This window comes from Amblyomma maculatum, chromosome 2, assembly GCF_055883805.1.
Source record: "Amblyomma maculatum isolate TAMU_Amacu chromosome 2, ASM5588380v1, whole genome shotgun sequence".
In the NCBI taxonomy this organism is placed as follows: domain Eukaryota; kingdom Metazoa; phylum Arthropoda; class Arachnida; order Ixodida; family Ixodidae; genus Amblyomma; species Amblyomma maculatum.
In genome coordinates this window covers 47,266,131-47,282,506 of record NC_139345.1, presented here as the reverse complement: position 1 = coordinate 47,282,506, position 16,376 = coordinate 47,266,131, and the positions used below count along the sequence as shown (strand labels likewise).

Below are 16,376 nucleotides of genomic sequence, written 5' to 3'. Positions count from 1 at the left end.
GGTCACCGAAGAAGGGGCAGGCAGCGAACGCGATGGTTAGATGCCATCCTCGAGGCACTGCAGATGAAGTTATGTGATGTTAGGAAGATAGTGAGAGACCGGAAAGCGTGGCGTTTAGATTTAGATTTGCGTTGCAGAGAAGATTGATGAGATAGCTATTGCTAGCGCACGTTTTATAGATGTAGTAAACAGCTTTTCATGGGCCGTTTAAGTGCGGTTAAATTGAATAAAAATGTCATTTTGAAGAAAATTTTGTGGCAGATGACATTTTCCTGAGATACGTGAGCGTGAAGATTTTCATAAAAAAAAATGCACTACCGTTTAGCGCCGCATATGCAACGTTTGATATGGAGCGAACCTTCAGCACTCGTCATTTCTGCTCCTCTGAAGATGGCGGATGCTGGTTTCACATATTGGACGATACTTCCGCTTCAGAAGTTTTATATATAACCTGGGAGCGCTGCGTTTCCTGTTGCACTGACTTTATGGCGCACTCTATGAGGGCGCCACCTGATGATTCCCTCCTGAGGGTCAAATTCTAAAGTTAAAGCTCAGCTACTTTGGTCATCTGATGAGAAGAGAGGAGTCGTTGGAGAAAGATTTGATGTTGGGAAAGGTTGAGGGTCGCCGGAGAAGGGGTAGGCAGCGAACGCGATGGTTAGATGGCATCCTCGAGGCACTGCAGATGAAGTTATGTGATGTTAGGAAGATATCGAGAGACCGGAAAGCGTGGCGTGATATAGTCCATAGGGTTACTAAGAGTTGGACATGACTGAACGACTGAACTGAACTGATGTCACCTGCACCAGTTTTACTCCTGCAAACTTTCTATTTCACTTTCTGCCGCCCCTGTTACGCTTGTCTTCTCTTGAGATCCAGTCTCTCACACTCATAGAGCCATCTAGTTATCCTGATTTCGCATTACATACCCTATTAATGCGCATTTATTCATCTTTATTTCGTCTAAATTGTCATTGACGTGTGTTTGTTCCTTCACACATTCGGCAGGCTGCCTTTCTCTCCTACACCTACCATTTTTCGTTCAATTGCTCTCTGTGAGCGTGGTCCTCCACTTAAATTGAAATCTTCGTTGGCCTCCACGTTTCTACGCCATTAGTGAATACCGACAAGTTTCACTTGTTATTTACTTTCCTGTTGAGGAGTGTAAATAACCTGCCATTTATCATCTGATGATACTTGTCGAATTTGCTATGGTCCAACCTGATTACTTAAATGGTTTTCCTTTTGTGTTCCGGATCTGTGGACATCGCCTGTCATGCGTAGAAGTATTCTTTTCCTACTTCCAGCGCCTCCTATCTGTTTTAAACTGCTGTTCCTTTACGAGGCTGTTCAACGTTGTCTCGCGATTCTGCGCATTCATATTTAGGTCTACCGTTCTGCTTTGTTGATGTCATTAACCATCCTATGTAATCGTCTCCTGAGCTACTCTGCAAGCCAATGTCATCAGCGAATCTCAGATTAATGGGGTACTGTCCATGACGACTTATTGTGCATTGTTTCCAACCCAGCACTCTGAATACTTTCTGCAAACAAGCGGTGTATACTACAGGACAGATCATGCCTGCTTGTTTAACACTCGTGCGAACTTCTGGGAATTAGTGACCGCTATATATAGTGACAGGGGTTGGCAAACTCCCATATAAAATTTTCACAAAGTATTAGATTGAAAGATGGGATCGCTTAGCTGTCAGCAGCGAGAAAAAAGCTAAAAGCACTTTGTGAACATTTCGCTTTCAGTTTCTGCATTCTGAGAAAATCCATTTATTGAAATCCTAACTCTTCAGTTTTATGCATTGGCAACTTAGCGCAAAACATAATTTTTAGAGATTCAAGGCTTTATGCAAGCGCACTTTGACACAAAACGGTATGCGCACAAATCTGGAAACTCCTGGAAATGGAGGCAAATAATGTGAAATGTAACGGATCATATACCGAGCGGCTGATTATTTTTTATGTGGTGAAAGCGGATGCCAGCTTTAAAGTAATACTCACTACAATGACCTGATGGCACAGCTGTGGGCCAATTGACGGCGGGGCGAAGAAAAAATAAAATTGTCATTCTGTTCGCGCCTTAATCCGCTCTATTTTTGCTTCCTCTTTTAAAACTAAAATTTGTCCAACTTTCATCGACTTCCCAATATATAAAAGGTTATTATTTTTTCCCCGTTCACGACACAATAAAACATACCAGAGTTACGCAGTTTAAATGCCGTCATACTACACAAAACGGCTGTAGTCGTTCGAAATTTCCTCCGCTGTCGCAAGTAAGAACGGAAGCTCTTGGGCAGTAGCTTTCACAATGCTCCTTCCAAATCCTGCTCGCGTTTCATTTCATTTCAGCAAAATTTGGTGGAGACAGGAATATGAAACAAGATTGAAAAGCGTTGCGTACGATGTATTTCGGTATAATGGCGGTGTTATCTATCGCTCGTGTGCAGGCGTGCCGTGGACGCTGGAGAAAACTTTCTTTTAGTTTGCCGCAGACATTCGGTGAAGCTTTCAAGCCAATTCCTAGATTTTTGCTTCGAACAGTAGGCGACGAGCCTGCAGGCAGCTTTCTGCGTTCTCTCAGCTTGCAGCATTGAGCGGCCTCTTAGAGCTTGAAAGGAAAACATTGGGATTACACGGCCTGTAATCCATGCGTCAGAGTTATCAACAACAATCCAAACCGCGTTTGTGTGGGGAGCACAGATGTGAAAGCTTAATTTTGTGTTTCCCATTTAAGCGAAAAAAAAAAAGTCATTTTCCTTTCCTTGGTGCTTGTTTTTTGCAGCTTGCATAACAGGATATGCAAGCTGCAACACCAATGGTGGCGCCAGACGGGCCGAAGTGGTCGCCTAAAGGCAGGCAACAAAACCCATACGCTCACTCCTCACTGTAACCAAAGAAGCAGCGAAGTGGCGAATTCGAAGTGAGCCGATTGTTTTAATGCTCTGAAATCTATGAATCTGTGCTGCCTTTTAAAGGCACCTAGTTTAAAAAGGCGAGTTGAGCTGACATCCTTGACTGAGGCTTTCTACGGAGCCTACATCACGTGTGTGTGTCTCCTCATTCGGGGAAACCCGAGGAGGTCGTGAAAGGTCGCCTAGGGGGCTTTGATGTGATGAAGGTTTCTTCGCAGCGAATTCCCACTATGCAGGGCCCCTTCCCTGTCAGATGTTTTTAGCGCATAGGTCTAATTGTTTCTAGTTATCGAGCGCTTCACAGGTCGGTACCGACGCATATAATAACTCACCAGTACCATCGTGTACTTACTCCGAAACGGGAAAGCCCAAGTATCGCAACAGGAAGCAGCAACTAAGGAACCCAGCTAGTACCCCCGATTGATAGGTTTTTTCCACAGCGCCCAACACCCAGCCTTTTTTTTTTCTTTTTACAATATTGGCTGCCCCGGCTTTCCGCTTTCGACATTAGCCCGGTGGATAAACTCTAACGACTCTTCACTTCCATCATTTGCTTTCTAAAATTGATTGATTCATTCATTCATTCATTCATTCATTCATTCATTCATTCATTCATTCATTCATTCATTCATTCATTCATTCATTCATTCGATGGTTCCAGGAGACCCTTTATTTTTCAAGAAACAAAACACAAAGATAAAATCCAGGTGCTTCAATGAGACCGTCGGTGTCAAGGTGCACGGGAGTATGGCGCTGTCGTCACGCTTGGGCAGTTAAACGTAACGTCACGCATCTAATCGGCCCAAAGACCCGCTAGCGAAACAAAGAATACTTCAGACAGAAAGTTTCTCGCGTGTTGTGCCAACTCTGCCTGATCGCCGGTCTTTCTCTTTTCGCAGCAAAAACACGAACTAAAAAGGTTATTCCTTGACTTCAGGTATTCGGATGAGCAGTCCCTGCAGAAAGGAGGCTTCTCGGCGGCACGCACGTCTTTTGTAGCGTGAGAGCAAGTTGGATAGACCGTGAAAAGGAAACAAAGTTGGCTGGCAGCCCAAAGGAGGACTTCTAGGTGGCTCATTAAGCTCGTCCACGCGTTTCGCGAGACATTTCCGTCAGAGCCTAGAGAGCGAGTTTCTGAAATATACGTATCTACGCACAAAGACTCCGTGACTAGTTGTGCTCCAGAGTGCTTAAAAGAGGCTTAGAAACGTATGTACGAATGCCAAAAGGGACACACCATTGTCCGGCTGTGCACTGGTCAACGATGAATTATTCAGGGCAGTGATGAAATTTTGACGAGCCCAGTGTCATTCCTTTCGGGAGCGGGAAAAAAACGTTACCAGTTTATAGTTGAGACAAAAATTCTTTAAACAGCCAACTATATTATTTTCATTGACGAAATGGCCACTGGGTTGCAGAGAGCTCAGAACGTCTCTCGAGCTCCTCATCTACATAAGATTCTGCATACTAGATTGCCCTTTGACTTTTACAGCTTTTCGCCGCCAGTTATGAGGCGAAAGAATTCCCTTCTAAAGAGACACTAAAAAGAATCTTATTCAACTTGGCTTTCAATAAAAATCACTTCAATGCATATATCTATATTTTTGGAGTTCTGTGGAAGCAAGAGACGCCGACGAGTCTAGCTCAGGCCCGACCCATGCTGCTATCCCTCTGGGAGTTTGCACGTGGGCAGACATTGACACCGAAATGTGACCTCCCTGACCCTACTACCCCTCTCAGTTGAATAGGCATTCGTGCCAACTCCATTGATTATGAAGGACTACTCGCTCGCTCAATTATTACTGAAAAGAAAAGGTTTAAAAGTACTTCATTTTTCTCGCTAACTAGTCACAATTGTGAAGCAAAACCTGTAAAGAACCACGTTATTGCTGTATGGAAGAGAATGTTTACTGTATCCTAATATTAGGATACGTTCAAAAAGAAGCATTTTGATGTTATCATAGTTTCATTCTGGGACAGAAAGCGTGGAGATACCCTTATTTAGTTACTTGAACTGATCAGGCTGAAAGCAATTGCATTATCAATGAGAATAGCCGCTATCATTTCAGGGTAGTAATCTATAGATACAGGCCAGGTTCAGTTTGATCTAAATGCATTGATGTGACCATTTAGTACCTGTCATATTGAACGTGTAATGCGTGCTTTGTTTAAAATTGCCTGATCACTAAAGCTTTAATTGGACGTTTCTTGAAACTTTCGGCAGATGCGAAAAGGAAGGCGTACGTGCAGCATACGATGTCAGTGCACCTTAAAGAACTCCTGGTGTTGGAACTTTTCGAAGCACTCCACTGAGGCGTCCCTCATGGCCTGACTCACATTGCAAAATTAAACCTTACAAACCGGTTGCCGTTTCTTGAGACTACCACTGCATCTAGTTTCGCTTCATTGTTAGTAATAACTACATTTACTCCCGTTTCGCGAACCCAGAACCTACATTGGAAAAATAATTTGGGACAATTAAGGTCTGCCTTAAGGGCGTGGTGCGATAGCGTATATAAGCTAGGCTACCACCACCCGTCCTAAAAGCCCCGCTTTAACCAAGGCGCATGAACGTGTCTGCGTGGACTAGGGGTAACGTGAATGCAACGGTCCTGGCAGGTTGATTCTGATATTATCCTCCCATATGAAGGAAAAGGCTCGAGCTGACAGCTCCTGCCAACCGCAAAGACAGCTAACTTGATGTTCAGTTAGTGATTGTCCATATCTGGAGCCAGCTACCGCCTGCCAGCGTTTTGCTGCAGAATTTTTGTTCGTAACACCAACATAGGCGCAGGCCGACGGCCGCTGACGCCAGATTGTCGGTGAGTGGGGCTTTTACCACTATCACGTTAAAAACTTAACAACACTCACAATCGTTACGAGAGTCTCGACGCATCTCACCAATTTTCCATAAGGCTGTCGGAACTGGTCGGTGCGACCGCAGTCAGCATTGAGTCGCACTAAGAGACGCACTGACAGTCGGCCATGATAATTGCCTTCTAGTTTGCTCCTTTTTTAATGTCAAAGGTTCAAAATATTCCAACTGGGCGACGTGTTCGCTGCTAGCCGGCAACAGATCAAGCCTGTTGCTGACGTTTAAAAAAAAAAAAAGAAAGATGGATATGAATGGCTCATCAATGCTCGAATCGTACTAAGGGTTTGCTCAAGTAACATAAAAAAAAAGCGGTAAAAGTGCAGAAGTGTGGTCTGAGGAAATGAAGGCAGGGACTGAGGGAAGTGACAGCAAGGAAGAAAACGGGTAGAGTTGTATTAAAACTAAGCAAAAAATAAGAACTCTAAAAATAGCGCTCCTTCCTCGCAAGTGACAATAAATTAATTTCGTAATTTCATCGTGGGTACCTAATATAGCTATCGAATGTCACATCCCTAATTGCTTGAAAATGTGCTTTGAGATGAATTTTGTTGAAAACCAGAGTGTCTCGAGTGTCGTTGCCCGGCCAGAATGATTTAGGGTCCGACACCGATCTGCTAAATACGGCAGCCACGCAGAGCGTTAAACCGAGCCGCTATGCCACGCAGCCGGTGCAACTTCGTGGAGGAAACTTGAATTCACATCAAGATGTAGAAAAACAATTCGCCCTCCACGAGGCACTAAAGCGGCACATTTAGACCAATCTTAAACCATCCCTCGAAACTTCTTGTCCACTCAAAGAACAATTTCCCATATCGCGTCTCTTCTCAAGGCACAGACAGTTATGTCTATTATATATAATATATCTAGTTATGGTACAGCATATGCCTTCATGTGGCGTAAGGACTCGGCAACACACCACAAGCCATCTCAAATGGTTCCAGGTTATTGAGAGAAACCTCATGTATAGGCATGATGGTCATGTTGGGTTACAGCATTTGCTTTGTGCGGTCTGAACTCGTTCACTTTTAAGATTTTGTTTCCATTATTCTCTTTAGAGTGAGCATCTGAACTGCGCTCCAAGTAATACTCCGAGATTAGCCAGCCGAGGCCTGGGAACGAAAGGAATATTCCTCTCACCCGATGGTTAAGGCCAGAAAGAGTCTTCTAAACAAATCAGCAGCAAATTGCTGTGCTGAGAGGTTGTGCTAAAAAATCGGGTTACTCTGTCCCCGCAATGCATGATGACCTTGAGTGTATCGAGTTCTTCGAAGAAAGCTAATCTTATTTCCTCCCAAAATCCAGGCCCAAGATCTATTGTACACGACTCCTCAGCCAATGTTGCCAATCAAACGCCCCAAATAAAGTATTGCGAAGCTATAGATTTCCAGTGCATTTACCAAACCCACCTCCGGCATCAGGCGGTACTGCGGTTTTGGTAGTTTTAAGTGGATCTAGATGCAATGACATTGAAAGCATGAACTCATTTTAAGAACCCCCAGTAATATTAAGCAGTCGCTGGTCATTCACTGCGCTGGCTTATGCACGTTCTATACTGCTGTCCACGGTTTCGTCGATTACTACGGCAACTGAGCGTGTTTGCAATCCAAACACAAAATCACCTCAAATTGAATTTACGCCTATGTTGGAGTATTTTCCGTTTTACATATGAATTCTAAACCACTCCCTACGACGTGTTCCGTGCCATAGGTATAGCTTCACAGCACAATTATGTTTATATGCGTCTGCGTCCGCAAGTTAATTTCGCTGGATTAGTTGGTTTGACGGAACTCTTAAAAAGAACTCTACAAAGCTTAAAAATAGACCATAAGAAGCAAAAAGGATTAGCGTGGAACAGAAGTGAACATTTTCTACTAGGATTCTTTATTTTTGTTGTTGGTTTCTACCGCAGATTCTCGTGATGTAACGCTCAGAGTTATTGCTAAACTAAGCTATAGTACAGGATATTTCGGCATAGGGTCACGCGCTCATCTGGGAGTTATGCACGCAGCCCAGAAATATTGCGAAAATTTGGCGTTTGCACTGATTTTTGTTTTGAAGTGGCCTCCATTGCTTTTCAGTCCAATATACTTTTCATCCTTCAAAAAGTAAACTAGGCCTAGTAACGACCAACTTAGAACAAAAACATAAATTGCGTCCTTTTTCACGTGTTTCACAAAAAAAAAAGTAGTAGCATTCCGTTTTTCTTTTTTTTGTGTGCTTTCTTACGCATGTCGTGTGTGATGTTTCTTCTGATGAGCTCTTCGTATATGCTTATTATGAACTCCTGTTGCTCTAATTCTGCTTCCTTGTATAGTCTTTCTATTGGATCACGCTTGAGGTATTATACGGAGTTGAATTTTTTTTTAAATTATGCCCTCAGTTGTTTTACACATGCGCAAAGTATTGCTGCAACAGCGAAATCCACTTACCCTACTCTTTCTTTGTTCTTGTTTTAATACCCAGAACATCGTGATCCTTTCCTGCTCTGGACAACGTTCCATAGGTAAGCCTTGAATACACTACAAGCATAAATCTGAGTGCGATTTATGCTTTGCGATTTATTTATGCGATTTATGAGTGCATCGTCTAACGCTTGAGAAGATAACTGCAAATAATGCAGCTTTACTTTCACTAACACGATATACAGAGCCGTCATATACAATTTAATCTTTCTGGTGAAAATGTTTCGTTTGGCGCTCTGGTTTCTGATGCTCGCTGTTCTTAGTTGCATTCGAGTGAATTGAACATTGTGGCCAAGAGAGAAAAAAAAAAATTTACAAAATAATTGTTGTCTTGCAATGTTAGGCTTGTGCTGAGTTCTGAGCTGAATGTGAGTTCCTTATGGCAATTGTTTGTACTAATCATACTACGCTAGGTAGTCACGAAGCTGGCATGCTTCCCTTTCTTGCATTTGCATGAAGAAAAAGAAAAAGCCTATGAAGAGTGCACCCTCAGTATTGGTTATCGAGAACGGCCGAAAACCCCTAGACGATACATTTTCACTGATTGTAGGGAGGACACACCTGCAACAACAAAATAATGTTAACTTTATAAGAGTATAGCAGCAGTCAATATGTCATAAATAGAGGCATTGAAAAACATATCTGCTTTTGAATTTGAAAAAAAAGTAACTGCTGATACTACATAACTTGACACAGAATATATAATATTTGTTATGCTTTTTATTCTACTCTTACAGTTCACATAGGCTCTGACTCGACATCGGTGGACAGCAGCCCAAGTGAAAGCAGCCGTGGTGACTCAGACTACCAGGTGAGTAGCCCTCGTTCAGCGCCTCGTTCAGAGTAGTTCAGTTAGAGACGAGACTGAAAGTAACGAGAAATGAGAAATCACTGTTTCCCACTACACCTATAAAAGGAATCAGGTTCTCTTCAACAAACAACGAAAACGTGTTTTGCTTCAGCTTGTGTAACGTAGTTTTACCATTTACATAAGTGTACTCGACATTTTACGTCGAAAGGGGGGAAATCATTGTGCTCATTCAAAGAATGCGGATTCGTGACATCAGCAGTATACCGTTATGGCTTCTTATGCACACTAATTTCGGTTGTTTTGATTGATTTCCATACTTCACCCTTAATTTAAGTTTGAAAGTTCGAAAAGCAACAAAAGTCTGATCTGGAGAGAGTTTTTTCTTTTTTTTTAGGATGGAGAGCATCTCAATACTGCTATGATTCACTCATGTTCATGATAAATATCCTCAATGTTTCGGTTTTAGAAAGGTAATGCACCCTTCTGTCTAGTCACACAGCTGCTTCGCGCGGTGTTTGTGCAGTATACCCTTGCGCGGCATGCTGAATATTAGGTATTTGGAAGGTCTTTCCGTGTATTCAATTCTCAATCATTTGAAATGCGCTGACTCGCCTATGAGACGGCGATTTTATTTTTTCCGCGAACCTTTTTATCTACGAATAATGCGCTGGAATCACGTTTTCAACGAATGATTTAACGTCGCAGGACATCGAAAACTATTGCAATGCGAGCCGATAAGAAAGCAGCGTACACTGTATTGGCGCTAAGGGCATCTCATATCGATTCATAAAAAAAAAAATAAATAAAAAAAGCTGACGAGCATGTGATACCACTTGCATCTGGGCAGTAAGAAATAATAAAACAAGACATCGCGAATTCCTGGCCACTGCTTATGTACACTAAAAAAAATAGGGGGAAAGGGGTGGAAAGGGGGGGGGGGGGGGAGGCAACAAGCAATTGACGACTATGAAAGTCAGCATCCTGTATGCTCACGCAAGGGCTGGCGCAAATCTTTGCAATCTAATCCGTATAGTTGTGAAACGTACTGAGCCGCATGCCTGGTTTGGGCCCTGAAGTGCTCCTCGTTAACTGGCCGTTTCCTAGGCGCTGAAAGTGCTTCTTTCCTATCGGTCCTTATACTTTCATGGAAGCTACAAGGAAAAGCCCAAGCCGTAACAAGCAACGCAGGCACCACAAGCAATCATTGGTCAATCACGGGGCACCGTGCTGCGTCGCTTTCGATTTCTTCAGGGCACGCTAGCGAACGGTATGGTATGGATCGAGCGAACGATGCAGAGGAATGAGCCAGAAGAATAATTTTGACGGTCCTTTCAGGAGGGCCGTGTGATAACGAGGTGCTCGGAAACGCACCTATTTGTTCAATTGGATGTTCCAACCTGAACTGAGCAGATAAGAAAACTTGCTCCGTAAGGGTGGAGTTGCACAATAGAGCAGAAGTTCGCTGATTGGTTGCATCACAATCTTGGCTTAGGCTTGTTGCCCTCAAGCAAAAGCTTACAACCACCAGTCAATCGCACTAGGGAAGGCGTTGTGCGGATTCTTTCCTATAGACTGTTTGAAGATTGTGTACACAGAAAAACAACATTCTGTACCCCATTTCATCGCGCATAAGGGGTCTTGATGTTCCCCATCTTTCCAGAACTCGCGAATCAAAGTATTTACTCGGAAAATTGACAATTCCTGTGTCGAGACAAAAGCACATTTTAGGCTTGCAGGGCGAGTGAGTAGTCTAATAATAAATGAAGCTAGCACAAAGGTCTATTCATGGAGAGGTGTAGGTAGGGTCAGGGGGGCCCATTTAGGCTTGTAGTAAAATAACACCTCTTGAAAAATCAGTATGGGTCTTTGCTGGCAATGGCAATCTGTCAAAAATGAATTAATTCTTAAACAGACAAACGTGCTTACTTCGGTGATTTCTCGTAACTGAGAGGAGTTAATTTACTTTTAAAACACCAAACTGTATTTGTTTGTTTTTTTAACTAGGAAGCCAAAGCTGCGTCTTCTAAGATCTTGTGCGTTTCTTTCGCAAATAGAATAGAGTTCATTAAAGCCGCGAGGAGAGGTTACTTTATTCATATTAAATAACTTGCTAGTGATCGCTACAGGCATTCTGAAAAGAAAGAAAGAAAGAAAGAAAGAAAGAAAGAAAGAAAGAAAGAAAGAAAGAAAGAAAGAAAGGAAGAAAGAAAGAAAGAAAGAAAGAAAGAAAGAAAGAAAGAAAGAAAGAAAGAAAGAAAGAAAGAAAGAAAGAAAGAAAGAAAGAAAGAAAGAAAGAAAGAAAGAAAGATGCGTACGTGTTAAATGCTATAACACCTCGCTTTCCCTTCGGCTTGGGAGAGTGATGGTCTGTTTCTTTTGCTTTCCCTGGAACGATTTGCGCAATCAGCGTCTTACAGCGAAAATTTTTTATGCGCCCTTTTTGTTTTCCTGCTCGTTGGAAGCACTAGAGCTTGGTAAAGCGACACCGGCAGGTTGAATAGAGCGCACAGAGAACGCAAGTTCACGGCTCCGTGAATGAGCACATTGTGTTTTTCCTAGCTTTGTTTTCTTTCCTGTTCCTATACAGTAGCAGTGTACATTGTCTGCCATAGCCCGTAAAGTCAGCCAACTTGAACGGGACGTATCGGAGAGGGAGAACGCAGCATCCGTGACGTAATGAGCCACGTGACCGCTCAGAGTGGGGGTGGATTGTTGCACTCCCTCACCGCTGCTGGCCGCAGGAATAAATATAGCACCGGCTGCCCTAGTTTTTTTCTCAAGGTCACGGTACTTCGCGCCCGACGTAACGCACGGTCCGTCTAACTGCATTGCTCCGGGGAACGCTCACCCATGTCAGACTGCGGATGCGCTTCTGTCCGTACAAGATACCGTGCTCGATGATGTGAACCAACACGAAGGCCTATGGGTGAGCACTGTTCTTTTACACCGAGCATTCGGGAGTCCCTAAGGGATGCTTCTGTTGATTAGCTCCAGCCAACTCGAGACAACTTATTCCCTAACCCGTCACGTCTTGCGACTGTTCGTTGGAAAGGATTGACTCCGCTTCCGCTGCTGTGTGCGTAAAATCAGCGGCGAAAGCGAATCGGGAGGTATTGTCGCTTGCGATTCTATTTTTAGGACCCAATTTTTTGCACCTCGCGTCTGTGTCGGCGTTCATTGCCGCAAACTGAATTGTCCTTTCGCACGGTTGATGCAATCTGCTCGCCTGAGACACTTGAGACACTGCCGTCACTTTTGCTCTGGCGAGGTCTCGATGCGGGAACAAAGTTTATATTGGCAGTAGATTGCCAGGTCTAAAGTTCGAATCGCCCTATATAGAACTTCAGGAATGCCAATTCTGTCCTCTTAAAAGGAACAGTGACTTTTCGATTAACAACTGTGTATCACCTAAAACAAAAGCAAAACTATCTGACTCTCAATAGTGGCGCTGCGGCTAATGCGTTCTGTTGTCCAAGGTCAGGTCGCAGAGTCGAATCCCTACCGTGGCAGCTCTATTAGGGTGGAGGCTAGACGGTCTAGTGACATCATCAGCATCACTATCATCGTTATCAGCCGGACTATAATCACTGCAGGGCGAAAGCCTCTCCCATATGCCTCCCCTTAACCTGGTCCTGAGCTAGGTTGATTTATTTTACTCCAACTAAATTCTAATCCCATTCCCATCTAATTTTCTTCCACCCCCTGCTATGCTTGCCTTATGTTGAAACTCAATTTGTTACACTAAGCAATGATTGGCTATTTTCTCTTTGCACTACATTCCGTGCTCATTTCTTCTCGATTTTCACTAGAACGTCCTTAACTCGTGTTATTTTTCTGACTCACTCTGCAAGCTTCCTATCTCTTAACTTTAAAATTAACTAACATTTTCTGTTCCATAGCTCTCTGCGTTGTCTTCAACTTAAGTAGAACCCTTTTCGGTAGCCTCCACGTCAGCCCTGTAGGTGAGTACAGGTAAATGCAGCTATTTTATAGTTTCCGCTTTTCGGGATACCGGTGCGCTGCTACTCATAATATGCGAATACCGCTCAAATGCGCCCCATCCTAATCTTTTTCCCCCAGTTATTTTCTTTTCATGGTGCGGATCTGCGGGCAACATACCTGTCCCAAGTAGACATATTCGCCTACCATTTCGAGTGCTTCTCTACCCATTGTAAACTGCTGTTCGTTTCCGAGGCTGTTGTGCATTACATTAGTTTTCTGTATATTAATTTTTAAGCGTACTTGTCGCTTTTTCTGTCTAGATCACCGCTAATTATTTTGCCATTCATCCTAATGCCTGGTGCTCGTGAACAATAAAAAAACAAGTTCATCGAAATACTCTCAAGACCTTCCTAATAAGGCTAAGCGCATAATCCCGCTCTAATTATGCAATTTTGGTGCTTTAAACCACGCATATTCATGCCATCCAATACAAAAGACGTCATCAAATTTTTCATAAAGTTTGTCCAAAACTTTCGATTCTAGTGAATTTTAACACGGCTGCATTACACATGCAAAATAACGTACCAAGATGCTTAGCGCGTTGACTAGATCTTATAAACGCGAATATGCGGTTGTGGCTTATTAACGCCCTTGCAGAAATGTTAAGTTGGTCCTCATCTCTGCACAACAGTTCCTGGTTCCAGGAACATTTATGCAGAGAAATTTCTAATTGTGTTGTGGAAGCCGCGCTAAGCTCCACACTCGATAATGGGCACCAGCGAAATGCTTTCAAATTATGCATGGTCCTGCTTCCCATTTTGGCTATACCGCGTCGTCAGGCTCGCCTAAAGGACATAAGGCGACACAGCTGTAGAGTGCGCCATAAGCAATTCAGTCACGATATCCTGTGAATTGTCCATTTTGACCTGCCTTTCTCGATTCTTTATGTGTAGTTGTGGCATTGCGAAACGCCGAGAATCTACAAAATGATTTAATGCTACGCAAAAATCGACCTGTAGTAATATAAGAGCATGGGCCTCCCAGATGAAACCTGTCGAGACATATTGCTGTGAGAAATGGCGCGGATCAGCTTTGCCGCTACTGCGGCATTATTGAGAAAGTGCTGAAGAAAGCAGAATAAAGGCTTCTAGCAAATGTGCCAGAACGGAATCGTATTTGTGCTTGAATGCGTTTAAGCGCAAAGAAACGTATGGGAGCTGTACGCCTTCTATATCGCTGGGAACTTAGGGACATTATGAAATGTGAGCAAGGAAAGAACTGCTATCGAAAACTATGCAAGTTTCGCCACACTCGAACTCGTTGATATTCCATAGAAGACGTGCAACGCATTTAGGGAGCATGACAAAACAATTGGCTGTGGTTTAGGTCTGGTTAAACCGCGTCAAATTGCGTTAGCAATACTTGGGTCTCGCGTTTCACATGGGACGGTTATGTCAGAATCAGCCTACTAGGACCCTGGCATTCACGTTACCGCTATAGGCCACTAAAAGCACGTTCATATGGCTCGGTTAAAGCCGTATCCGGCTCGGCTGCGGCTCAAAGTCAAACGTTGCCCTTCCCGGGACTACGCGACGGGCTGAACACAGGCGCAGTATTGATAAAAAGCGAGTAAGTTTGAATATAATGATAACCCAGGGAACCCAAAGCACTAGTGACCTTCGGTGAGTCGCGGGGACCGGAGCAAGGGGCTCAATACTTTTCCTATGAAATTCATTACGACCGCCTTGCACCACAGTTTTCAATATCACTGAGAGGAAACATTTTAAAACTTTTTTTTTTTTTTTTTTTTGCTTCTCCAAATGGCTCGTCCACTAAAAGCGCTGCCTCTCCGTTCATTTTGACGTAGACCACACCGGTTCAGAGGCGACAGGCCCTCGTTTGACAAATGGGAGAGCTTTGCACGACGGAGCTTCAAAACTCATTATTGGGTCGCCTCACCCAGCGATTTTCGTAGTTCCACGTTCGAACCATCTTCTTGAAATCATCTTTATATGGCCCGCCTACTAATGGTCTGACGTGCCCGTCAATAGCCGTTCGGAGTGGTTGGCATACAATGCCAACACAGAAACAAGGTTAGTACTGAATTAACGCCTCGAGAGAAATCAATACACGCTTTGCACTCGTGGGGACCATGACCATCAAATGTTTTGGAGGCTATATGCAGCGTGCTCTTGGCCAGACAGTGTGAGATCACAATAAAAATCACTAAATGATACTGTCGCCAGCTGGCGATAGGTCTTTGTTTTTCACATAAATGACATTTTTGTTTCCTTTCTCCGCTCTAGGCACCGCAAATTGCTGGGAATTCTCTTTAACCTATGCGTCACCCTAAAGTCGTTACAGTTCACGTTACCTCCATTTCATGCACGCTCTGTGCAATAGGTTCAACTAGCATATTTTAAAACGACAGCGTAAAAGTCCCGTTCACTAGAAAATCCGCCGTCGGCTTCGTTGTCGGCGTTGGCGTTGTGAGTAAAAATCACGGTCATGGCGCTGGCAGCCGTTTGCTGGCAGCTGACGTAGGGTTGCTGACGTTACGTTTGGCGGGAGCTGCCAATTTGCGTCTCTACTTTCATATCGGAGATAATATCAGAATCAGCTTGCCATTATATTTGAATTAACGTTATTCCTAGGCAACACAAGCACGTTCATGCGGCTTGGTTAGCACGGGGCTCTATATGTGGGCTGGTAGCCCATTACCGCATCATGCCCTTAAAGTATGAGCGTAAGTGTGCTCCAAAGTTTTGTTTCTGTTCTTCTTGAGCATCAAATTGTTTTGTTACAGGTGCCGCAGTACGGGGGCTATGTTATGGGACTTTGTTAGGCACGTTCGCCACCACTGCGACGTTTTTCTGTTCGTTCATCTTGTTAGATTAGTTTAAGAGATATTGCTGCTACCTGGCTCGATTTTCTGGAACAGATTGGATATTCACGATGTAACAATAGTTCGGCAAGCACAGAGAGAGGGAAGATGGAGACAAACGTTTGTATCGTCTCAGTATTTCCTCCGTCCGCGTTTGCCAGCTGCGCGGTTGTTCCATCGTGAATATATACTGACTTGCGAAACTTTCTTCACTAACCAGACTGGATAGTCAAATTTGGAAGCCACTATACACTGCTGCGTTCCTTTCAATTATACTTCATATTCAGAACAACCATTCATGAATTTCGTGGATGACTGCAACGCATTTTAGAATATCATTGATATAGTTGATAGCGCTGTATGGGCTCTTAAATCTTTTCTTGCGAGATCATGCGACAGTCAGTGTTGTGATACAGTGGTACCGTGATAAAGACGTTGAACGCACAATTGCTTTCAGGCCGGGCACTTTGTTTCTGGG

At 43.6% G+C, this 16,376-nt stretch overlaps 1 protein-coding gene across 2 annotated transcripts in view; it reads left to right on the top strand.

Annotated features, from left to right (window-relative positions):
- The window catches only part of LOC146198562 (uncharacterized), a 156,603-nt gene that overhangs the window by 86,147 nt on the left and 54,080 nt on the right, over positions 1 to 16,376 (top strand). Inside the window, exons 3-4 of one of the 2 annotated variants that reach the window (XM_084594057.1) lie at positions 8,263 to 8,302; positions 8,999 to 9,072. In XM_084594057.1, coding sequence (XP_084450183.1) covers positions 8,263 to 8,302; positions 8,999 to 9,072 — 114 coding nt within the window. Of the gene's footprint in view, positions 1 to 8,262; positions 8,303 to 8,998; positions 9,073 to 11,787; positions 11,999 to 16,376 lie in introns of those variants that run through there. The other variant, XM_084594058.1, reaches the window with a different exon arrangement.